Below are 24,844 nucleotides of genomic sequence, written 5' to 3'. Positions count from 1 at the left end.
ATTCAGACGTTTTAGATTATTCATATATTTGCACATACATACATACAAAAATAAATTGTGGCAGACACATCACAAGGTATACATACCTTCAACATTCAACCAGCAGCAGAACCAGCATCCAGAGACAGACTCAAACTCAGCATCTATTCCATAAAGAGATGACCACTGTTAAAAAATATATATTATTGTGTGTTAAAAGGCCATGTCTTTTGAGTTAAAACATAATTATAACTTATATCTAATTTTCTACGAAAATTATTGCCTGGCTACTCAGCCACATCTCTCCGGCCAAACAGCAAGCCCACTAACATTACTTCTCCATGATGAGTCTGGATTAGCTTTCCTCCCCGACTCTTTGAGAACCCAAACACATTCTGATTGGTCCCAGAAACCGATGGGTTGGGCCAAAGCCGGCCTACGTGAATCACATCATTTCGACATCTAGGATGGCAGTTCAGACTAATGTATGGAGCGATGATAGAGCAGCATATCATCATTGTCTGGCAAGGAAAATGTAAGAAATAAAACATGAAGTCTATGCATATACAGTACCTCTAAATCACAATCTGGATTATCCGTGTTTGATTGTTCCCAATGTTAAACTGATATTTGAAAATAAAAGAAACCTTAACTTGACAACAAATGAGATATTGGCAAAACAAACTAACAGTTAAAACTAAGTAAATATAAATAAAAAATATCTAGTATTGGCACAATGAAGTCACAGTCAATTGTGTGGCGACAACGCTTTCTCAGAATCGTATCCCTCTAACCCACAGTCCTCTCTGCTATCTGGATCTATTAGTCTCTCTACTTCCTCTTCATCCTCGTCATCATCCTCTTCATCCTCCTCCTCCTCCTCCTCCTCCTCCTGGACCCCTCGGTCAGTCTTGGGGCCTTTGCAGATCTTGAGGTGTCTGGTGAGGTGGTATTTGGTGAGGAAGCCCTTCTCACACTTCTCACAGATGTAGTCCCGGCGACCCTCATGGGAGTTCATGTGCTTCTTCAAGTGGTTGGTCCTCAAGAAATGTTTGTCACACTTGGGGCAGTGGATCTGTCGCTCTCTGTGTGTTGGGAATGATGACGGGAAAGGGGTGGAGAAAAGAGTGCAGAGGGATAGAAGGGGAAATGCCAATAAGAACAGAGGAAAATAGACAGATGGAAATCCAGATACTTTATAAATTATGTTTACATCTGGTCAATTTGTAAGTCGCTCTGGATAAGAGCGTCTGCTAAATGACTTAAATGTAAATGGTGTCCAGGAGTTTTCCCTGGCCATGTGACCTGAGCAGAAACTTTGGGCCCTAGTGGTCAGGGTAGCTCAGTTGGTAGAGCATGGCCCTTGTAACGCCAGGGTAGTGGGTTCGTTCCCCCGGACCACCCATACGTAGAATGTATGCACACATGACTGTAAGTCGCTTTGGATAAAAGCGTCTGCTAAATGGCATATATTAGTTACAGGCTAATAACTAGAGCAGAGACTTTTTCCCATACTACTCATGTCAATAGCTTGGTTTAGTTGACTTACTGTGTATGTGTGAACATGTGCTGCTTGAGGTCCTGCTTCCTGATGAACATCCTGTCACACAGGTCACACTTGAAGTTCTTGGCCCCCGTGTGAATCACCATATGAGACGCCATGTGGGCCTTCTGAGTGAACGACTTCTCACACACATTACACCTGTAGTTCTTCTGACCTGTGGGAGCACATGACGTTCGAGTGAGTAAAACCTATATGAGAAGCCTACGTAGACCATATAATCAATCACCTTATACAGTACCAGTCAAAAGTTTGGGCACACCTACTCATTCCAGGTTTTTTTTCTTACTATTTTTCTACATTGTAGAATAATAGTGAAGACATCAAAACTATGAAATAACACATTTGGAATCATGTAGTAACCAAAAAAAGTGTTAAATAAATCAAAATATATTTTATATTTGAGATTCTTCAAAGTAGCCAACCTTTGCCTTGATGACAGCTTTGCACACTCTTGGCATTCTCTCAACCAGCTTCATAAGGTAGTTATCTGGAATGCACTTCAATTAACAGGTGCACCTTGTTAAAAGTTCATTTGTGGAATTTCTTTCCTTCTTAATGCGTTTGAGCCAATCAGTTGTATTGTGACAAGGTAGGGGTGGTATACAGAAGATAGCGCTATTTGTTTAAAAAGCAAGTCCATATTATGCCAAGAACAGCTCAAATAAGCAAAGAGCAACAACAGACCGTCATTACTTTAAGACATGAAGATCCGGCAATGCGGACCTAGTCCAATAAGTTTCTGCAAGCGCAGTCTCGAAAACCATCAAGCGCCATGATGGAATTGGTTCACAAGGAAGACCCAGAATTACCTCTGCTGCAGAGGATAAGTTCATTAGTTACCAGCCTCAGAAATTGCAGCCCAAATAAATGCTTCACATAGTTCAAGTAACAGACACATCTCAACATCAACTGCTCAGAGGAGACAGCGTAAATCAGGCCTTCCTGGTCAAATTGCTGCAAAGAAACCACTACTAAAGGACACCAATAAGAAGAGACTTGCTTGGGACAAGAAACACAAGCAATGGACATTAGACCGGTGAAAATCTGTCCTTGGGTCTGATTAGTCCAAATTTGAGATTTTGGGATCAAACCACCATGTCTTTGTGAGACGCAGAGTAGGTGAACGGATTATCTCTGCATGTGTGGTTCCCACCGTGAAGCATGGAGGAGGATGTGTGATGGTGTGCTTTGCTGGTGACACTGTCTGTGATTTATTTAGAATTCAAGGCACACTTAATCAGCATTCTGCAGCGATACACCATCCCATCTGGTTTGCTCTTCGTGGGACTATCATTTGTTTTTTAACAGAACAATGACCCAACACACCTCCAGGCTGTGTAAAGGCTATTTGACCAAGATGGAGAGTGATGGAGTGCTGCATCAGATGACCTGTCCTTCATAATCACCCGATCTCAAACCAATTGAGATGGTTTGGGATGACTTGGCCCGCAGAGTGAAGGAAAAGCAGCTAACAAGTGCTCAGCATGTGGGAACCCCTTCAAGACTGTTGTAAAAGCATTCCAGTTGAAGCTGGTTGAGAGAATGCCAAGAGTGTACAAAACTGTCATCAAGGCAAATGGTGAACACTTCGTTGGTTACTACATTATTCCATATGTTTTATTTCATGGTTTTGATATCTTCACTATTATTCTACAATGTAAAATAAAGAACTTTTGACTGGTACTGTATACAATAGAACCCTCATGTCTTTTAAAGCAACTAATAATATCTTGACTAATCTAAAAACACCCCTGAGACTGACACAGATAATGCTAAGCTGCTATGTTGAAAGGTCCCATGTCAATGTGTATACGTGTGAGTGTAGGCTACGCCACCCATCCCCTAGCTGCAGGCCACGCCACCCATCCCCTAGTTGCAGGCCACGCCACCCGTCTCCTACCTGTGTGTATCTTGAGGTGCATCCTTAGGTTGCTTGGATCACTGAAGGCCTTGCTGCAGTATTCACACTTGTGCGGCTTCATCCCCACATGTCCCATGAAGTGCACGTTGAGTTTAGTGGACGTGGTGAACGCCCGCGAGCACATACTGCACTTGTACTTTCTCTCAAGCGAGTGTCTGTGTGAGTGTGTGTTGGAGCCAGAGTTATTTGTGTTATTAGAGTGGCAGGCCCAGGGGGATGAGGAGGAGCTGGAGGTACCGCTGGGCAGCTTGCCCTCCTGGTGGTGTTCCTGGTGGTGGTCCTGGCTGGGGCTGTGGGAATGGGGGTGGTCCTGGTTGTTGTGGCTGCTCAGGTGGGACTTGAGCTCGGCGAAGGACTGGCACTCTTTGCCGCACTGGCACATCTGGCCCTCTGGGACCTGAGGGACCCCCATCTGCCTGCAGTAGTCCCTGGTGTAGTAGAAGAGCAGCTCCTGGTCTGGGAGGATCTCAGTGGACGTGCAGAAGAACAGCTTCCCGTTGTCAGGGTAGGCCACCAGGTTCTGCTCCTCTCTGGTCCTGCTCACAGAGACACCACAGATCTGAATGAAAGCCATTTTGGATCAAAGATAACATTGAGCAAAATGCATGAGGTGGCTTCACTAAGTGATAATTACCGTGCCTTGCGGACAAACATCATCCAGTTGCATTCATTCTCCTCTGTGGTCACAATACAGAACTCCAGCACGTTGTTGTGGAACATCTGAAACAACACCACCATCTACTGGTCAGAATGGTGCCTTCCTTCATCCACATAATTGACAAAGAATTGCATGTGAGTCCATGAAATGCTATCATAAGGTCATCTGAAAACTAAATGAAGAGATGTGTATAGTAGAAGCCACTGACCTTCCATATCTGAGGGGTGTCCTTGTCTGGCCAGTCTTGCAGGTCTACGTTGCTACAGTGCTGACCCACCATGGGCCCAAAGCAGGTCCTGGGAGGTATGATGTCTCGGGCAAACACTCCTAAGAGAGACACACACACACATATAGAGAGATTTTGATGAGGGGCAAACAAGCTATAGGTTGTTTTTGAGTGGGCAGATCTCATAGATGGGCAATTCCACAGTAATGGAATTGCGCTGAGACTCAGCTGTTTCACTTAAAATGTACGGCAAACACAGTAGAGTACAGTACAGCACAGTAGAGCTCAGAGTAGAGTACAGTAGAGTACAGTAATGTATAGTTCAGTATAGTAGAGTTCAGTACAGTACAGCAAAGTATAGTTCAGAACAGTACAGTTCAGTACATTCGTGTACTCAACTCGTGTTGCTCTACTGTTCACTGTACTGAACACTACTGTACTATACTTTTCGGTACTGTAGTCTACTGTACTAAGTTATACTTTTCTTTCCGGTGCTGTACTGTCCAATCTCGTGAACCCAACTGTGGTTTGCGACTACTGTGATTTCCTATTGTAGCTAATTCAATTGCGGAAATGCCCAATTAGGTAACTTTTAATTTAAAATGACTTAATAATTCCAAAAACAAAATATCAGTAAAAACACTAATTGATAGGTCGACCTTTACTTGTTACTTCTGTGAACTTTCATTATCTTCTCTCCTCATTAGGGAGAGAAATGAGATAATATCGTAAAATATATTTTTGGTAACGGAATTTTCAAGGCACAAAATGTTTAAAACTTACAGAAGGCAGGAAAATGTCCCCAAAACAAAATATAAGTTTTGATATTAGTTGACAGGGCTCTTCAATATTATTGTCTTTTTATCTATTTATAATACCTTTTAAGACTTTTTCCTGGTAGAGGGTTTCTAAGAGCCATTTTCCATCTGTTTAACCAGAAATCAAAACCTTTGCTTATTCCATTTTTTTTAGGAAGGAACATAGTTGAAAAATGTATACATGTCTTAATGTAAAAAACTCAAATATGGACTCTTGGCTTTCATTTGACACCCAATTTTAAATGCTCCTATGAACTTCACATGTTGGTGCTCACGGCTCCTTTTACATGGAAATGCCCAGATCAATACACAGTGTACAAACCATTTTGAACACCTGCTCTTTCCATGACAGACTGACCAGGTGAAAGCTATGATCCCTTATTGATGCCGCTTGTTAAATCCCCTTCAACCAGTGTAGATGAGGGGAGGAGACGGGTTAAAGAATGCCCTGAGACATGGATTGTGTGTGTGTGCGCCATTCAGAGGGTAAATGGGCAAGATAAAATATGTGTGCCTTTGAACGGGGTATGGTAGTAGGTGCCAGGCACACCAGTTTGTGTCTATAACTGCAACGCTACTGGGGTTTTCACACTCAACAGTTTTAAGGTGTGCATGAAGAATGGTCCACCACCCAAAGGACATCCAGCCAACTTGAAAAAACTGTGGGAAGCATTGGAGTCCACACAGGCCAGCATTCCTGAGGAACACTTGACACCTTGTAAGAATCCATGCCCTGATTAATTGAGGCTTGCATCTCCACGGCGGTTTCCATACCTAAAGGCTGATCAGCTACAGAGACACGGAGGCAGAGCGGGCGAGGCAGAGACAGACGGGCTCTGCTCTGGATGGGCGTGTCTGGGATGAAGGTGACTGGGCCGTGCTCTGGGCAGTCGGAGGGATACGACCGCTCACACAGCGTACACCCTGTTCTCCAACACAGTATAACAACAAGTTAGGACAAAGATATACAGATCAGAAGTTCAAAGGCTTCCAATGGATCAAGAGAACAGAACAACAGTAAACTAGTGTAGCTTCATACATTACTAAGCTCACATTTCCCTTACAGACTAAAATGAGCCACCGGGCCCAGCAATAACTCAGCACAAGTAAACACAAAAGCAAAATGTTCGCCACCCTTCCCTCTTACTCACAGATGGTGAAGGCAGTGACCATGTTCTCCTTGTTGGAGGTGGAGTCCTCCAGCTGCAGGGTGGAGTTGACCAGCAACAGGCTGTTCTCTGGCCCCAGGGACACCTCTGCCGTGATGGGAGACACGTTCACCGACTCTAGGCCCATGCCCGAATGACCATGGAGGGACACAGGCTCCAGCTGGGACTGGTTGAGAACCACACTCACCACCCCAGAGTTCAGCTCCCCTGAGCTGTGTAAAGACTCCCCCAGACCGCCTCCCCCTGAATTCCCCACCCGGCCCCCTAGGTGCTCTGGCTCCATCCCCACAGGAAGCTCCAGGCCAGGCCCGTGCAGGGGCATCACACCCCCAGAGGACTCAACTCTTCCCAGGCCCTCATGGTTCTGGCCTCTCCCTCCCAGCTGCTGCTGGTTCTCAGCCCCCACCACCCCCTCCATGTTGGCCAGGTCCTCTCCCATCCTGTCTGGGGACATGGGGCTGCTGACCCGGGACTCCATGTTCAGCCCTGTGGAGTCCAGCTGCACCTCGTGGCCCCCACCCTGGTGGAGGTCTCCCTGGCCACCAACCTGACGGGAGTCCAGGGACACCAGGCCTTGTTCAAGAGGCCCTCCAGGGCCATTGTAAGGGTCCAGCCCTGAGGGGTTCTGGCTGGACACAGAGAGAGTCCCATCCATGTTTAGACTGCTGGGGTGAATGTACTGAGGGGGAGGCCGGTCTGCCAGGTAAGACAGGATACCTTGATAGAGAGAAAGAGAAATCATGTCCAATCCACGTACAAATAGATCAGCTAAGGTGTCATGGTGTAATATCATGAATCCTTAAGATATCCATGAGAGATACAATGGAGGTTACATACCGTGGTGAAGAGAAGTGCTTCGCCCTACCTGGCAGTATGTGTCTGAAGTAGCTACTCTCCAAGTGTGGGTAGGGGGGAGGAGGTAATGAGTAGTTCCTCTCTGGAAGGCCACACATGACCCCTCGGTCACCAAGAGGACCCATTGGCAGCATGAGCGACAGAGCAGAGGGCAGAGACCCAAGAGAGGGCCCCAGGCTGGGTATAGCCACAGACATGCCTGAAGAAAATGTATGTATTGATCATTGTATCAACAACTATATTTGCAATAAATATGTAAACAAATGAAGAAAATATAGTTTCACCAGATAAGTGAATGTGTTTTACCTGTTGTAGTGATGGGGTTGTGTGTTGGGGAGGTGGGTAGACCCAGATGACTGGCACTCACAGAGGGCACACTTAACTGGTCCATCCCAACAGGGCTGAGGTTCATGTCATTCATTCTGGAGAGGAATCAACAAAAGTCAAAGGTGTTAGAAAAAGCTGTGTAATATCCCATTTGAGGCTGACAACAAACAAACAAAAAACATGAAATGTGTGTGGAAAGTCTATCACAGTGCTTGGATACCTGACTTCGGTAGTGTGTGCTCATCCAAGATAGTGTGAAATGTGTGCATTCTGCCGGCTGGAGAGGATAGAGATCAATCATCAATTTTCTTCATGTCACATTCACCAAAATATGTTGCAAAATATGACACAATGCATGAGTTAGCTATCTAACAGCAAGATATCTCTTTCATAGAACAGGTTACAGTCCAAATCAGAGCCACTGACCCGAGACCCTATCAACAAAATATGCAATATGTAAGCTAACTTGTGGGCGACCTGACCAAATTCACATAGAAATGTGACTTATAGATCAGTCTTTCTCGTTGAAAGCAAGTGTAACTTTCGGTTTTGTACACCAGCTTCAATACAAAATAATTATTGGTTTAATGAAAAAAAGTATTATCTACACTATCCATTGTTTGTTTAGACACAAACTTAAATTAGGCAAACTATTAGGAAAATGAGAAACGATTTCTGCATATTGCACCTTTAAGCCACATGAATACATTGTAGTTAGCTGGCTATTTATCTATCTAGCTTGCTAAGAATAGCTAGCGAACAGTAACGTTAGCTAGTTGACGAGAATCAAGAAAAACTAACAATTTGATCTAACAAACCTTACGATCCCTATTAGAGCGTATAGCTCAAGTTGACGATTCAAAGACAATGCTGTGATGTTATATATCCATGCAATAGATATACATTGTTTTAGCATACAGTAAGTGAACATTTTAAGAAAACAAAAGCTAACATACCAAAAGGCTTCCTCTCCGGGTCCATGACAGCGTGACACACTGAGCATGCGCAAGCAAGATGCAGCGCTGCAGGACAAACATCTGATCTGAGGTCATTTGCCAAAGCCTCTCTGTTTTATTTTATTTTATCACGGACCCTAACAAAACAAATGTTTCAGGCTACACAGTTCAACAACTTTGTAAACGTAACTTAAGCGAATTGACTTAGATGCTTATTCAATATGCAAATTAGACATGGCTTTTGTTTGACAGTTCTATCTCCCGTTGTCCCCACTATCCCTATCGTGTTGCTGTTAAAAGTATATCCCCAATTATTCAATTTTGTTCAGTAATACATGTCTACTCATATACATAGCATACTGTAGTTTTGTTTTGAGAGAATGTGTTGCTATCCCGTTCTCCCCGCCCAGAATAGGATCACACCCACCTGGCATGATAACCAACAAAAACTAGAGATTGTCACAGACAGAGGGAATGGGGATGTGACAACTTTCTTTCTAACAGGTTACAATTTCAGCTGCATACTTCAATAGACAAACATAAACGGGGAAAGGCGATAACGCACGATGAGAGATGATTATGAAGACTCTGTGAGGAGGTAAGCTCAGGTCATGAATTCAATTGTGGAATTAATGGAAATGTTCTGGTTTGTGCCATGGATTTTACACTGTAATTTCGAATGCTTTTGGGTGTTGGGAAAATGAAGACGCATGAAAGTTAGAAATAGCCTATAATTTCCAATACAACCATGGGTTGGATGAGCTTCATACTTTCCATGTTTACAGGCTAATCAAATAGCACTGTGTTATAATGAATAGCCTATATCATAAGTATAATTCAACCCTAAATTAGTTTTTTCTTTGCAGAGAGATGTCGGAACAGAAGAAGGGATTATATGAGCGCATCCCATATGTCCAACCCATAGCGTTCGGCCTCTCCATGAATCACCAGATAGCGCATTACAAGGACACGCTTGGACTTCCCTTTCCCCTGAACACAACAACCTACCTGGATCCTGTGTACGGTCAGAGATTCGCAGGGAGTCTCTCATATTTCCCATTCCACAGGCACATCGGTGTATATGACTATTCATTCGAACCAGCGTTCATTCGAAAAAGGAACGAAAGGGAACGGCAGCGGGTGCGCTGTGTAAACGAGGGTTACGCACGGCTCCGGGAGCATCTTCCCCAAGAGTTCGAGGACAAAAGACTCAGCAAAGTGGAGACACTGCGTGCTGCAATATACTACATAAAACACTTGCAGAGTATGTTGGATGTCAACGTGTCCAGTGGTGGTGGGATAGTTGAAATGTCAGCTGGAGAGATGCGCAGCCGTGCGCCCGTGCCAAAGATGACAGAATGCTACAGCGACGGCGAGTCAAAGAACAGCGACAGTGGAGAGTTACGTTTCTAGAACTGTGTAAAACGAATAAACTGTATTTCCTATCACTATATGCTACCCTTGTTGAAGTTTGGTAACAAAAAAGAAATTACATGAAAGTTATATATGAATGAACTGTGTACTCTTATCATTAATTTCAATGAACATTTTGATTACTTGATTTTGACAAAAAGCAACAAGACAGTGCATTTTGACAATGGACACCGTGGACTCTGTGAAGCCTGCTATCAGATGCTAAATCAGGTTAAAAGTTGCACAATGCTTCTCTCATGGAGCCCCAGGCATTAGGGTATTTTGGTTTGCCTTTGTAAACCAGTGTGAGGCTTAGAATGACCTTAACCCAAATATATTTTGCATAGGCACAGTACGTGCTTTGCACTTCCTTGTTCATGTACAGTGTCATCTCATCACACTCGAAAACAGGCCACTAGAGATATAATTGTGTAGGTCTACATTCCTTATGACATTTTCAGTTGTGTCAGTGACTCAGTGTGCCAGTAAAATGATTGGGGGGGGGGGGGTCCCCAAACTTTTTTTTAGAGCGAATTAATAATATTTCATCCTTAGCTATTTGACACAGATGTGATGGACTGAAAGCAAGTGGATTTGAGTCATCCATCCTTTCAGCATTCGAACTCAGTCCAGGGGAGAGTAGGCCCGAACATCGATGCCTTGAAGACAGGAGAGCCTGGAGTGATGTATCCACCGGAAGTGTGTGTCTCGTGACTGTTTACACTCTACACTCTTGACTAATAGGTTAACATCTATCACACTTTATTATGCGTGGATGATTTAAACTTTGGACACTTTTTAATACATTTTAGCATAATCTTTGGCAGTATGGTGCCCTTTTGGGACACTGTATTACAACAAGTATTACAATAGGATGTACAGTATTTTCAGTATCCCCTTTGTTAATAAAATGGACACCATTATCGAGTTGTCATAAACAAACACATCCATTATCTGATATTGCCAGGCAGCCATGAAAAGAAAATAGACAGGACTTTGTTGATGCAAACACAACACTACTGTTTTACTGTAATACATCTTGGAGATAAAAACATCTTGGAGATGTTATAGATTAATTTAGACCCCCCGGTGAAGTCTATTAGACTTCCTGAGTACTTCAAAGCCAGTGACCATCTGAGGGTGCCATCTGAGGGTGTGCAGGAAGTTCTCCATCCTAATAGTCTGTGGAATGCATTAAAAACCCGCAGCAAACTAAAAAGCCACCAAACTATGTATCTGTTTACATTTCACACCACTACAGACCTGCAGGGGAGTGGGTGCACGTATATCCTAATTCTCCTTCATAGGAAAAACCATAGATACAAATCAATACAGCTCTAGGAAAAACAGAGACAAAAAAGTAAAAGAAAACATCACAACAGGTTGGGTACAGGATAGGTTGAGTGGGAGACCAGCAGAGTTGAAAGTCAATGAACCATGCTGGCAAGGAAGAAAGATTGTCAAGTGTCATAGAAGCGTGACATCCTCAATAAAAGGTTGTTTGGCTCTGCAGTGTGAATTAGAAGCAATAATTAGCTGAGTGCTGGTACCCTGTTCTTGATGGTTCAGTGGAGGTCTGTAGAGAGGGAACAGGGACCCACTTATTTGAAAGCATCTTCCGTAATGGATGTTTCCATTATGTCTTGTTACAAAGGGTCTGTGCGTGGTTGCGTTTACGAATGCAATTTTATCATTATTGTTTCGGGCCAAAGAAATGTGCACTTTACAAATACAGTGTGTGCGACATGCTGTATTTGATGTGTGGATGTGACAATTCAGTAGCATTCAACGTTCCTTGGCCTCGCTGACTGAGCAAAGCCTCCCCTCTCAGTCCAATAGCTGCTTTTCAAATGCGAGTTTCAGGCAGTCGTCATAATCTGAAAGCTTTGGCCAACGACAGCACGTGATATGTGCCCCGCTAAACGTGCAGTACTTGGGTCTGTCCATCCCAGTGCCCTGCCTCTCTCGCTCTCTGTGTGGGATTACTATAAGTCCTTGGTGGGATATGTATCATTCCAAACACAAGACAAAACAGCGGCAACATCACTTCTCTGGGCCAAACAAGTGAGCAGAGACACTGGGCCAGTATAGGTACAGGACAAAACACTCTCTGGGCCAAACAAGTGAGCAGAGACACTGGGCCAGTATAGGTACAGGACAAAACACTCTCTGGGCCAAACAAGTGAGCAGAGACACTGGGCCAGTATAGGTACAGGACAAAACACTCTCTGGGCCAAACAAGTGAGCAGAGACACTGGGCCAGTATAGGTACAGGACAAAACACTCTCTGGGCCAAACAAGTGAGCAGAGACACTGGGCCAGTATAGGTACAGGACAAAACACTCTCTGGGTCAAACAAGTGAGCAGAGACACTGGGCCAGTATAGGTACAGGACAAAACACTCTCTGGGCCAAACAAGTGAGCAGAGACACTGGGCCAGTATAGGTACAGGACAAAACACTCTCTGGGCCAAACAAGTGAGCAGAGACACTGGGCCAGTATAGGTACAGGACAAAACACTCTCTGGGCCAAACAAGTGAGCAGAGACACTGGGCCAGTATAGGTACAGGACAAAACACTCTCTGGGCCAAACAAGTGAGCAGAGACACTGGGCCAGTATAGGTACAGGACAAAACACTCTCTGGGCCAAACAAGTGAGCAGAGACACTGGGCCAGTATAGGTACAGGACAAAACACTCTCTGGGCCAAACAAGTGAGCAGAGACACTGGGCCAGTATAGGTACAGGACAAAACACTCTCTGGGCCAAACAAGTGAGCAGAGACACTGGGCCAGTATAGGTACAGGACAAAACACTCTCTGGGCCAAACAAGTGAGCAGAGACACTGGGCCAGTATAGGTACAGGACAAAACACTCTCTGGGCCAAACAAGTGAGCAGAGACACTGGGCCAGTATAGGTACAGGACAAAACACTCTCTGGGCCAAACAAGTGAGCAGAGACACTGGGCCAGTATAGGTACAGGACAAAACACTCTCTGGGCCAAACAAGTGAGCAGAGACACTGGGCCAGTATAGGTACAGGACAAAACACTCTCTGGGCCAAACAAGTGAGCAGAGACACTGGGCCAGTATAGGTAAAACAGGACAAAACTGGGCACTCTCTGGGCCAAACAAGTGAGCAGAGACACTGGGCCAGTATAGGTACAGGACAAAACACTCTCTGGGCCAAACAAGTGAGCAGAGACACTGGGCCAGTATAGGTACAGGACAAAACACTCTCTGGGCCAAACAAGTGAGCAGAGACACTGGGCCAGTATAGGTACAGGACAAAACACTCTCTGGGCCAAACAAGTGGGCAGAGACACTGGGCCAGTATAGGTACAGGACAAAACACTTTCTGGGGGGCCATGATACCGCCATTCTCTCTGATGAAAATCCCCCACACCAGGATTGGTCCACAGCTCCAGAAGATAGCACGAACAATGAAAACAGGAGTAGGAAGAAAACATAAGGAAGAAATAGAATGTGAGATAAATAAGGCTGCTGCCATGTAGTAGACTGCACTAGTATTCGCAAAGTAACATTCCCCCAAAGCTCCTGTTCATGATAGCCCATAAAAGCCAGCATACAGCCACACTACACTGAATGGAACAGGGGAATGATATTTAGTCTGATAGTGTTTGTGCAAATAGACTGAGTGCAGGGCATGGCTGCCTTAGTGTTTTTATCCTCGTGAGGTGTGTGTGTGTGTGTGTGTGTGTGTGTGTGTGTGTGTGTGTGTGTGTGTGTGTGTGTGTGTGTGTGTGTGTGTGTGTGTGTGTGTGTGTGTGTGTGTGTGTGTGTGTGTGTGTGTGTGTGTGTGTGTGTGTGTGTGTGTGTGTGAGCCAGCCATGTGTCAGTGATAGAGAGGACAGATAAGTCTTATCAGCTGAGGTAACATCAGTGCGGGACCACCAGCGGAGGAGTGGTAACGTGTATCGACAGAAACCTCACAGGCTTGGGGCGGAAATGTGAACTATGATGAACGTTGACAGAGAGGGTACAGGGTGCTGGCAGGGTACTAGCTACTTCCCGGAGACAAATCTACTGCACAAGGAGTTGGTGTATCAGATTGCAGTGTACTTGGAGACACCTTTTCAATCTCTTTAAATATATATATATATATATATATAACTTGACAATCATCTAAATATTATAGTTTGTCTCTGCTTCTGTTCTGATTGTAGATTTTGAACTGCAGCATATGCATGCTGAATTCACCTTCACTTTTCACCATAGCCGAGGGTCTACCGCCCCCTTCTGGGGATGTTTGGTGTTGCTCTGTGTTTCACAGGCGGTACATGACAGACAAACATAATTAGGCTAAGACCACTTGGCATTTGCATATAGGTTTGGGGTTTGGAATTTGAGGACGAGCCTGAGGTGATAATCCTACATGTCAGCCTGGTTATTCAGCCAACAGGACTGAAGAAAACAAGACAATAACACACTCAGTCTTTGTACATACAGTATATTGAATTATTATTTTACAAGCATATTTACAGTGATGAGAGACAATGAAATCCGGACATAGATTGGAATAACTTTAGTTGAAGAGTTATGAAGTGGTGTTCAGTCGCGTGTGTGCGCTCATGTGGGATAAAAGTGAAATGGGCTTGATGGCAATGTACAAACTCAAATAACTCAGTCAGGATGCCCACTACACTTCCACACCAAGATGCACACTCAGCTCTTGCAAAAGGCGATCTCTCTCCAGCTCCAACAGGGAGATTTGAACATTCTTCTCGCTCACCTCCTGCCAAAATAAAACATAGGAAAAATTGACCTAATCTACCCACTCACATGAATCAAAAGAACTGAAGGAGGATGCTTTAGTGCTCGGCTGTGAAATAAACAAGCCAGCACACCCGTTAGCTCTCCAAGACCAGGGTTGGAGATCAAGAATAAAGATACTAAAGGGGTTCTCTCTCACCTGTACCAGTACCGTGTTCTGCCACCGTAGCTCATTGTCTGATACCTCGACCCCGTCCCTCTTCGGAGAGGAGGGACACCTGGTTACGTTGGGCTCAATCATCAGACTACCCAGAGATCCATTCACCCTCTGGATCTGAGACCGCAGGAGGCACGATGACACCCCCTGTACAGAGGGATAAGTTTAATATCGACTGTACGGTTTAACGACACTTGTTAGCTTGTAAAGACATATACAGTTGAAGTCGGACGTTTACGCACACCTTAGCCAAATACATTTAAGTTCCTGAGATTTAGTCCTAGTAAAAATTCACTGTCTTAGGTCAGTTAGGATCGCCACTTTATTTTAAGAATGTGAAATGTCAGAATAATAGTAGAGAGAATTATTTTATTCAGCTTTTATTTCTTTCATCACATTCACTGTGGGTCAGAAGTTTACATACACTCAATTAGTATTTGCTAGCATTGCCTTTAACTTGTTTAACTTGGGTCAAATGTTTTGGGTAGGCTTCCACAAGCTTCCCACAATAAGTTGGGTGAATTGTGGCCCATTTCTCCTGACAGAGCTGATGTAACTGAGTCAGGTTTGTAGGCCTCCTTGCTCGCACATGCCTTTTCAGGTCTGCCAACACATTTTCTATGGGATTGAGGTCAGAGATTTGTGATGGCCACTCCAATACCTTGACTTTGTTGTCCTTAAGCCATTTTGCCACAACTTTGGAAGTATGCTTGGGGTAATTGTCCATTTGGAAGACCCATTTGCGACCAAGCTTTAACTTCCTGACTGATGTCTTGAGATGTTGTTTCAATATATCCAAATAATTTTCCTACCTCATGATGCCATCTATTTTGTGAAGTGCACCAGTCCCTCCTGCAGCAACGCACACCCACAACATGATGATGCCACCTCCGTGCTTCACAGTTAGGATGGTGTTCTTTGGCTTGCAAGCCTCCCTCTTTTTCCTCCAAACATAACGATGGTCATTATGGCCAAACAATTTGGTTTTTGTTTCATCAGACCATAGGACATTTCTCCAAAAAGTACAATCTTTGGCCGTGCAGTTGTAAGCTGTAGTCTGGCTTTTTTTTTTATGGTGGTGCAAACTGTTGTTTGACATTTTAATGGCTGTTTTGGAGAACTGGCTTCTTCCTTGCTGAGCGGCCTTTCAGGTTATGTCGATATAGGACTCGTTTTACTGTGGATATAGATACTTTTGTACCTGTTTCCTCCAGCATCTTCACATGGTCCTTTGCTGTTGTTCTGGGATTGATTTGCACTTTTTGCACCAAATTACGTTCATCTCTAGGAGACAGAATGCATCTCCTTCCTGAGAGGTATGATGGTTACATGGTCCCATGGTGTTAATACTGCATACTACTGTTTCAACAGATGAACGTGCTACCTTCAGGCGTTTGGAAATTGCTCGCAAGGATGAAACCAGACCTGTGGAGGTCTACAATTTTTTTCTGAGGTCTTGGCTGATTTCTTTTGATTTTCCCATGATGTCAAGCAAAGAGGCACTGAGTTTGAAGGTAGGCCTTGAAATACATCCACAGGTATGCCTCCAATTGACTCAAATGATGTCAATTAGCCTATAAGAAGCTTCTAAAGCCATGACATAATTTTCAGGAATTTTCCAAGTTGTTTAAATGCACAGTCAATTTAGTGCATGTAAACTTCTGACCCACTGGAAATGTGATACAGTGAATTGCAAGTTAAATAATCTGTCTGTAAACAATTGTTGGAAAAATAACTTTTGTCATGCATGAAGTAGATGTCCTAACTGACTTGCCAAAACTATCTCTCTCTCTCTTTTGACAAACATATCAGACTGTTTCAAGGACAGCTTTTGTCCATCTACGTAACATTGCAAAAATCAGAAACTTTCTGTTAAAAAATGATGCAGAAAAATGTTTCCAGGCTTTTGTCACTTCTAAGTTAGACTACTGCAATGCTCTACTTTCCGGCTACCTGGATAAAGCACTAAATAACTTCAGTTAGTGCCCAATACGGCTGCTAGAATCCTGACTAGAACCCCAAAATTCCATTGCTAGCCTCTCTACACGGGATTCCTGTTAAGGCAAGGACTGATTTTTAAGGTTTTACTGCTAACCTACAAAGCATTACATGGGCTTGCTCCTTCCTATCGTTCCGATTTGGTCCTGCTGTACATACCTACACATACGCTACGGTCACAAGACGCAGGCCTCCAAACTGTCCCTAGAATTTCTAAGCAAACAGCTGGAGGCAGGGCTTTCTCCTATAGAGCTCCATATTTATGGAACGGTCTGCCTACCCATGTGAGAGACGCACTCGGTCTCAACTTTTAAGTCTTTATTGAAGACTCATCTCTTCAGTGGGTCATATGATTGAGTGTAGTCTGGCCCAGGAGTGTGAAGGTGAACGGAAAGGCACTGGAGCAACGAACTGCCCTTGCTGTCTCTGCCTGGCCGGTTCCCCTCTTTCCACTGAGATTCTCTGCCTCTAACCTTATTACAGGGGCTGAGTCACTGGCTTACTGGTGCTCTTCCATGTCGTCTCTAGGAGGGGTGCGTCACTTGAGTGGGTTGAGTCACTGACGTGATCTTCCTGTCTGGGTTGACGTCCCCCCTTGGGTTGTGCCGGAGATCTTTGTGGGCTATACTCGGCCTTGTCTCAGGATGGTAAATTGGTGGTTGAAGATATCCCTCTAGTAGTGTGGGGGCTGTGCTTTGGCAAAGTGGGTGGGGTTATATCCTGCCTGTTTAGCCCTGTCCGGGGGTATCGTCGGACGGGGCCACAGTGTCTCCCAACCCCTCCTGTCTCAGCCTCCAGTATTTATGCTGCAGTAGTTTATTTGTCGGGGGGGGCTAGGGTCAGTCTGTTATATCTGGAGTATTTCCCCTGTCTTATCCGGTGTCCTGTGTGAATTTAAGGACACTCTAATTCTTTCTTTCTCTCTCTCGGAGGACCTGGGCCCTAGGACCATGCCTCAGGACTACCTGGCCTGATGACTCCTTGCTGTCCCCAGACCACCAGGTCGTGCTGCTGCTCCAGTTTCAACTGTTCTGCCTGCGTCTATGGAACACTGACCTGTTCACCGGATGTGCTACCTGTCCCAGAACTGCTGTTTTCAACTCTCTAGAGACAGCAGGAGTGGTAAAAGATACTCTGAATGATCGGCTATGAAAAGCCAACTGACATTTACTCCTGAGGTGCTGACCTGTTGCACCCTCGACAACCACTGTGATTATTATTATTATTTGACCCTGCTGGTCATCTATGAACATTTGAACATCTTGGCCATGTTCTGTTATAATCTCCACCCGGTATAGCCAGGAGAGGACCGGCCACCCCTCATAGCCTGGTTCATCTCTAGGTTTCTTCCTAGGTTCTGTCCTTTCTAGGGAGTTTTTCCTAGCCACCGTGCTTCTACACCTGCATTACTTGCTGTTTGGGGTTTTCGGCTGGGTTTCTGTACAGCACTATGAGATATCAGCTGATGTAAGTAGGGCTTTATAAATAAATTTGATTTGGTTTAACAAGACATTTGTGGAGTGGTTGATAAACTAGTTTTAATGACTCCAACCTAAGTGTATGTAAACGTCCAACTTAAACTGTATATACAGAAAATGCAAGCTCAGCTTGAGTTTCCAAGGCATAAAATTCCCATTCCATTTTTTTAGTTAGACTGCTCGTTTTATTGTTTGGTGCCAATATGGAGAACAATTTGCGAAGTTCTGTATCTCTGTCTATCTGCGTAAAACAATCTCCCTGTGGGTAACTCACCGCTCCTCCCCACACCTCTGCCCTAGCTCCAGCCCCGGTGCGCACGTTAGCCTGCCTGGATCTGTTGCTCTCCAGTCTATGACGGTACCATAGTCGGGCTTGCTCCAGAACCTGCAGCCCGGTCCACAGAGAGTCCTGCTCCCTCTCCAAGTTCTTTAGCCTCTTAATCTGAGACAACAAGAAGTGAGATTTAGGCAACATTCAAATAGCTTTATTTTCCATATAGGAGATTTGTGTTGGAAAGGGAAGTTGGTAGAGCTACAAGTATGTTGTGTCGGATATGGAAATAAAGTGTAGATGAGTCGCCTACTACTGTGCGACTGCAATACTATCTTGAGGCTTTTGCCAGGAAGCTGTGAGGAGCTGGACTAAACATGTGGGAATTTGTCATCGGGGTGGCTGTTTGCAATGGAGTCCTGCTGCTCTGCCTTTCGAAGACTAAACATGGATCTGTATCCATGACACTAGAACTACCTCATGGAACAAGGAGTGAATAGAGTCATTTTAAGCAATGACAAAAATGTAAGAGTGTAGCCTTATGTGTGTAATGAAGCTCCAGAGGGAACCTGGAGTGTGCTAGTATTTATGCTGCAGTAGTTTATGTGTCGGGGGGCTAGGGTCAGTTTGGTCTATCTGGAGTACTTCTCCTGTCCTATCCGGTGTCCTGTGTGAATTTAAGTATGCTCTCTCTGAATATCTCTTTCTCTCTTTCTTTCTCTCTCTTGGAGGACCTGAGCCCTAGGACCATGCCCCAGGACTACCTGACATGATGACTCCTTGCTGTCCCCAGTCCACCTGGCCGTGCTGCTGCTCCAGTTTCAACTGTTCTGCCTGTGATTATGATTATTTGACCATGCTGGTCATTTATTAACATTTGAACATCTTGGCCATATTCTGTTATTATCTCCACCCGGCACAGCCAGAAGAGGACTGGCTACCCCACATAGCCTGGTTCCTCTCTAGGTTTCTTCCTAGGTTATGGCCTTTCTAGAGAGTTTTTCCTAGCCACCGTGCTTCTACACCTGCATTACTTGCTGTTTGGGGTTTTAGGCTGGGTTTCTATACAGCACTTTGAGATATCAGCTGATGTAAGAAGGGCTATATAAATACATTTGATTTGATTTGATACTATTGTCTGGTGTTACTCAATACAAACTCAATACAGTAGCTTGTGTCTACGAAGCTTGGAATTGATTGCCTCATTGTAACTCCCTCTCTCATTTCATGTCTAACAGACACTGGCTATCTATAATCGCAGCTACAGTTCTCTACATAATCCTATGTGAAATAAGACCATGTGAAATGCACACGCCGGCCTTCCGGTGTTGATACGCTCACTTTGGTAATATGCAGAACATACTGTACGGTGTACAGTCAGTCAGAGACACGGTGTGCACTCACGCCAGCATATTTTACCTATGAATCTGTCAAACTGAAGCCCCTGATAAGTATCAACACACACACACACACACACACACACACACACACACACACACACACACACACACACACACACACACACACACACACACACACACACACACACACACACACGTCTCACCCATAGGTAGAAGCGTAGGGCGTCAAGACTGTAGAGGCTGCTCCGGAGAGGGATGATGACCATGGTGTAGGACCCAGGGGCTGGGCACTGAGGGTAGGCCATGGGAGAGCCCTACCTCTGCCAGCCCAACACAGCCCTTGTGCCCTGCTGATACAGCCCTACACACAGCCCTAGACAACCACGTTGTCCTGCTCAATGCTACACAGCTCTACTTCTCGCTAAACAGCAGTACAGACAGCTAGGGAACACAGCAGGCTTCGTCTGAACAGGACAGGAACAAATAGAGAGAATCCGAGAGAGAGAGAGAGAGAGGGGGGGTGAACAAGAGTGGAAAAGAGGCATGGGTAGTGAACTATATAGTGCCCTGGGGCAAGGTAATGAAAAATTCCACGTGTCATTGTCATGACTGGCTTATTGACAGATCCACCAGAGGGGACTGAACGAGGCAATGGAAAAAAGACGATGGCAGCGACAGAGAACAGGAATTGGAAAAGTGAGCCTGGGGTATTTTTGACTGGGGGGGGTGACACAGTCATGGAGATAGCAGCCTCTTCCCCTGCTCCACACAACTACATCAAAAACATCCCCTATCGAAACAGAGGAGTACAGGCTGAATGGGTGTGGCCATGCCGTGAGGAGTTATCCCTGGTTTCAGGCAAACAGTTTCGCGTTTGTTCTGTTCTAACATGTCATGGAATGTGACTTCACTTGAGCATAGAGATCACACAATGCAAAGTACCATAAGGTACGTACAGTACGCTTAGGTCATTGACTGCTGTCAAATGAGACTGACGAAAAGCTTTAGGCTTACATGATTCTGCACTCTTAGATAAAAAAAGGGCTCTTTGGCTGTCCCTATAGGAGAACCTTTTTTGGTTCCAGGTAGAATTTGGGTTTCATGTGGAAAGGGTTCTACATGGAACCCAAAACGGTTCTACTTGGAACCAAAAGGGTTCTACCTGGAACCAATGAATGTTCCTCAAAGGATTATCCTATGTGGACCGCCAAAGAAACCTTTTAAGTTACAGATAGCGTTTTGTTTCTAAGAGTTGACACTAGTATGCATTACATTAAAAACAAAAGGTTGTTTTTAATGTGTCAATTTGTTTCTGACAGCCCGGTAAGCCTGGTTTAAATATGTAGAATACACTGTTCATATACAGTCTGAACAGAGCACATTGACACGGCACGCATCACGCTATCACTCCCGTAGAGAAGAAAACCTATGATTACCATGGGGTTTTGCTGCAGATGCCCCCTGGAAAGATGTAACCTTGGTCCAAATGTGACCATGGCACAGAGAGCGGTTGGGCCCCATTTTGTTTTTACAAGGGTCAAGAGAATGTAGCCTACTGTGAAAGCACATCAATCTAAATCTCCTCTTAAGTGTCATCTAAATGATAAGTTGAGAGATTGACAGCTCCATGACAACAGCAAGGGAATGTGTAAACAGGCTAATTCAGACGAGGAATGCTACAGCAAATAGAACTATATGTTCCAAATTTTCAAGAGGGTTTGGTACAAAACAAGAATGTCCTGGGTTCCTCCCTATACCATACATAGAGTCAATGGGCCCCTCCCTTCCATTTGCTGGAAATGCAGTGAAGCATTGAGTCCAGCGGATAGAGATAAAGCTACTTGTTGTAACGGTAGTGCCTGTTCACTGCTGGTAGCAGCTAGTTCACATATGACGTTTTCTAACTTTCCAAACAAAGTTGTACCCTTTTACAACCACTTGGGGGCAGTAAAAGAGTACAATTCAGTGCAGGCTGGTTCAGTTGGTTCAATGCCAATCGAAGATTTCCCAGGACAAAACAAATTGTCTCAGGAGGACTTGTTCTGGAGATCTCGAGGACAGGGTCTTTAATCTCCAACATAAGCAACCAGAGTCAGTCTAGATCAAAACAACAAGGAATATGCTGACACGTCATTGGGCCATACTCTAAAATCTTTGAAATGTCAGGCGAAAGAGAACCCTTGACTTTGTGCCACGTTATGTCCTGTAGGATTCCAGCAAGATAAACAACATAACTCTGGTCTGCAACATAGAAATCAAATCAAAGTTTAGCGTACACAGATTTGCAGATGTTATCGCAGGTGCAGCGAAAACCTTGGGTTTCTAGCGCCAACAGTGTAGTATTACCTAGCAATACAAGACAATACACACATAGTCTAAAAATCTAAAAAGAAAGAAATTATGAAATTACAGAACGAGCAATGTCTACCGTTCAAAAGTTTGGGGTCACTTAGAAATGCCCTTTTTTTTGTCCATTAAAATGAATAAAAATCGATCAGAAACACAGTGTAGTGTTGTAAATGACTATTGTAGCTGGAAATGGCTGATGTTTAATGGAATATCTACATAGACATGCAGAGGCTCATTATCAGCAACCATCACTCCTGTGTTCCAATGGCATGTTGTGTTAGCTAATCCAAGTCTATCATTTTAAAAGGCTAATTGATCATTAGAAAATCCTTTTGCAATTATGTTAGCACAGCTGAAAACTGTTGTCCTGATTAAAGAAGCAATAAAACTGGCCTTCTTTAGACTAGTTGAGTATCCGGAGCATCAGCATTTGTGGATTTGATTACAGGCTCAAAACGTCAAGAAACAAAGTACTTTCTTCTGAAAATGGTTAATTTCCTGGCACCACTCCACCAGGACCCTCAACTTCCTCCCTGTAGGTGGTCTCGTCATTGTTGACAATCAGGCCTACCACTGTTATGTCGTCAGAAAACTTGCCAATTGAGTTGGAGACCTGTGTTGCCACGCAGTCATGAGTGAACAGGAGGGGGCTGAGCACGCACCCCTGTGGGGTCCCCTAATTAAATCATAGCCTCAGGGCTTAAACAGTTCTCTCTTGCCCTAAAGCAAAGATAAAAACAAGAGTATGAAACTCAACCTGTCTTGATGATGACTTATCCTTTGTTTGCTTTTTCTCTGTCTGTTCTACTTTACTTGTCACCAAACATTATTATTACCAAACCCCAATTTTTTTTAAATGTGCTATTTGTTGATGATTGCTAATGCATTAGCACTGTAACACACCACTACTACCAAAGCACTCATCATAGTAGCGACTTCTGTCCACTACCTCTACTTGGTGATTTAGAATTGGCCCCTGCTTCCTGTACAGCTCTCTCAAACAAGCACATACAGTTTCCAAACATAAATACACACAAGCAACCACAGAGGTATGCACACACGTGCACACATACATGCCATTGGTCAACCCCGCAAGGACCTACCTGATCTTGAATCCCCAGTCCTCCTCCAGTGAAATAGAACTCACGGAGGGTCTCTTTAACGGAGGTGTAATTTAAACATTATTCTGGAGCAGATAGCCAGACGTCTCCTACTCAACCCTGCTCACTGCTCAAGGCCCATTGTTCCAGCGAGTAGGTCCGTGGAGTCCTACACACACAACCCCATGTAATGACCTTGACAACGCAAGGTGAAGCGAGCAGTGAAGCGAGCCATGAGACAGGAGGGGCTCAGTCTGTGAAGGGAAGAATCTTTCGCTTTCTCTCTTCTCTCTCTCTCTCGCTTTGACTCTCCCTCTCTCTCTTTCAGTCAGGTTCATGAGATCAGACTCACTCCAGACCAGAGCTATTTGAGTGGAGATGAGCCCACTTGACCCAGTCACCATCAGCACCCTACCTCCCTTTAACAGTTGAGCGGACACCAGCACAGGGTCTCTCTGCCCCTCTCCCTAATGTTTCCCCTTACAGAATATACTCAGTTATCTGGATGTATTCTCTCTTACTCTAACCCAAGGGTGTCAAACTCAATCCATGGAGGGCTTAGTGTCTACTGTTTTTTTTGGGTTTCCCTTTCAATTCAGACCTGGACAACCAGGAGAGTTCTTTACTAATTAGTGATCTTAATGAATCAATCAAGTGCATGGGAGGAGCGAAAACCTGCCGACACCCGGCCCTCCGTGGGATGAGTTTGACACATGCTTTCACCCATAAAGCCTCATCATCACTGCTGTCCAGCACTTCAAGCAAACTCCATCCAGCTGGAGGAGAGAGTGTCCTTGCTAGTTGCACGCACGACCTCACTCACCTACGCTCACATGCTTACACATACACACGCAGGCCTGGGCCCTATACACTGTGACCAGATGTCAACCAGATGGGGTCCAGATGAAGATAAGGATAAAAACACACCATAGGAATCATAACAGCATTTCACCTTACCTCCAAAAGACAATGAACAGACATGCTATTCAAGGCTAGTATGCGTGAGAGCATTTGGGTCTGAAATGTACACATTTCGCCCAAAACTTTACCTTCAGTATATTGGATTACATAGGTAAAGTAGAAAATGGGCTATTGGTTTAGGGTGTCATTAAGACAGGGCTAGAGAGTCACTTCCCATCATACACACACGTTGGGAAGAAAACAAAGGCTAGAGTTATCTCCTTGGTGTCACGCCTTGGTCATTGTATCTTGTGTTTTTGTTATATGTTTGGGTAGGCCAGGGTGTGACATGGGTTTATATGTTGTATTTCGTATTGGGGTTTGTATTAATTAGGAGTGTGTATTAGTAGGGGTGTGTCTAGTTAGGCTTGGCTGCCTGAGGCGATTCCTAATTGGAGTCAGCTGATTCTAGTTGTCTCGGATTGGGAACCGTATTTAGGTATTGGGAACCGTATTTAGGTAGCCTGAGTGCGCGTTGTATTTCGTGGGTG

General features: G+C 44.5%; 3 protein-coding genes across 6 annotated transcripts; 1 reads left to right on the top strand and 2 right to left on the bottom strand.

Moving 5' to 3' along the window:
* Positions 1-14: 14 nt before the first annotated feature.
* LOC124014131 (PR domain zinc finger protein 4-like) lies at positions 15-23,631 on the bottom strand. Of its 4 annotated transcripts, none has more exons than XM_046328868.1 (11): positions 8,474-9,450; positions 7,738-7,794; positions 7,497-7,612; positions 7,201-7,389; positions 6,318-7,052; positions 5,941-6,090; positions 4,331-4,449; positions 4,099-4,184; positions 3,444-4,000; positions 1,529-1,697; positions 15-1,064 (listed from the first exon to the last, which is right to left on the bottom strand). In XM_046328868.1, exons 3-11 carry the CDS (start codon positions 7,609-7,611, stop codon positions 728-730), a joined length of 2,457 nt encoding a protein of 818 aa, XP_046184824.1. In that variant the 5' UTR covers position 7,612; positions 7,738-7,794; positions 8,474-9,450; the 3' UTR covers positions 15-727. The 4 variants fall into 4 exon arrangements, with proteins under 4 accessions (XP_046184824.1, XP_046184825.1, XP_046184827.1 ...); XM_046328869.1 differs by lacking the exon at positions 8,474-9,450 and adding an exon at positions 8,336-8,371; XM_046328871.1 differs by lacking the exons at positions 7,738-7,794; positions 8,474-9,450 and adding an exon at positions 23,397-23,631.
* On the top strand, positions 8,949-10,387 carry LOC124014132 (achaete-scute homolog 3-like). The gene is made up of 2 exons (XM_046328872.1): positions 8,949-9,071; positions 9,340-10,387. The coding sequence occupies exons 1-2, from the start codon at positions 9,040-9,042 to the stop codon at positions 9,884-9,886; spliced, it is 579 nt and encodes a 192-aa protein (XP_046184828.1). The 5' UTR covers positions 8,949-9,039; the 3' UTR covers positions 9,887-10,387.
* LOC124014133 (suppressor APC domain-containing protein 1-like) lies at positions 14,347-22,470 on the bottom strand. The gene is made up of 4 exons (XM_046328873.1): positions 20,148-22,470; positions 18,587-18,754; positions 14,819-14,983; positions 14,347-14,641 (listed from the first exon to the last, which is right to left on the bottom strand). The coding sequence occupies exons 1-4, from the start codon at positions 20,247-20,249 to the stop codon at positions 14,546-14,548; spliced, it is 531 nt and encodes a 176-aa protein (XP_046184829.1). The 5' UTR covers positions 20,250-22,470; the 3' UTR covers positions 14,347-14,545.
* Positions 23,632-24,844: the final 1,213 nt, after the last annotated feature.

The sequence above is a fragment of the Oncorhynchus gorbuscha genome, linkage group LG25 (assembly GCF_021184085.1).
Source record: "Oncorhynchus gorbuscha isolate QuinsamMale2020 ecotype Even-year linkage group LG25, OgorEven_v1.0, whole genome shotgun sequence".
In the NCBI taxonomy this organism is placed as follows: Eukaryota; Metazoa; Chordata; class Actinopteri; order Salmoniformes; family Salmonidae; genus Oncorhynchus; species Oncorhynchus gorbuscha.
This window is presented reverse-complemented; position numbering and strand designations above follow the sequence as displayed.

What these genes read in the sequence shown, in the direction of transcription:
- LOC124014131 (XM_046328871.1), bottom strand. Translation starts at nt 7,611, where the DNA reads ATGAATGACATGAACCTCAGCCCTGTTGGGATGGACCAGTTAAGTGTG. An exon ending in CAACCCCATCACTACAACAG is followed by an intron (nt 7,390 to 7,496) that starts GTAAAACACATT and finishes CATTTTCTTCAG; the next exon opens with GCATGTCTGTGGCTATACCC. An exon ending in CTTCAGACACATACTGCCAG is followed by an intron (nt 7,053 to 7,200) that starts GTAGGGCGAAGC and finishes CTCTCTATCAAG; the next exon opens with GTATCCTGTCTTACCTGGCA.
- LOC124014132 (XM_046328872.1), top strand. Translation starts at nt 9,040, where the DNA reads ATGAGAGATGATTATGAAGACTCTGTGAGGAG. An exon ending in TATGAAGACTCTGTGAGGAG is followed by an intron (nt 9,072 to 9,339) that starts GTAAGCTCAGGT and finishes TTTTCTTTGCAG; the next exon opens with AGAGATGTCGGAACAGAAGA.
- LOC124014133 (XM_046328873.1), bottom strand. Translation starts at nt 20,249, where the DNA reads ATGGCCTACCCTCAGTGCCCAGCCCCTGGGTCCTACACCATGGTCATC. An exon ending in CCCTACGCTTCTACCTATGG is followed by an intron (nt 18,755 to 20,147) that starts GTGAGACGTGTG and finishes TTGTTGTCTCAG; the next exon opens with ATTAAGAGGCTAAAGAACTT. An exon ending in CAGAGGTGTGGGGAGGAGCG is followed by an intron (nt 14,984 to 18,586) that starts GTGAGTTACCCA and finishes CCCTCTGTACAG; the next exon opens with GGGGTGTCATCGTGCCTCCT.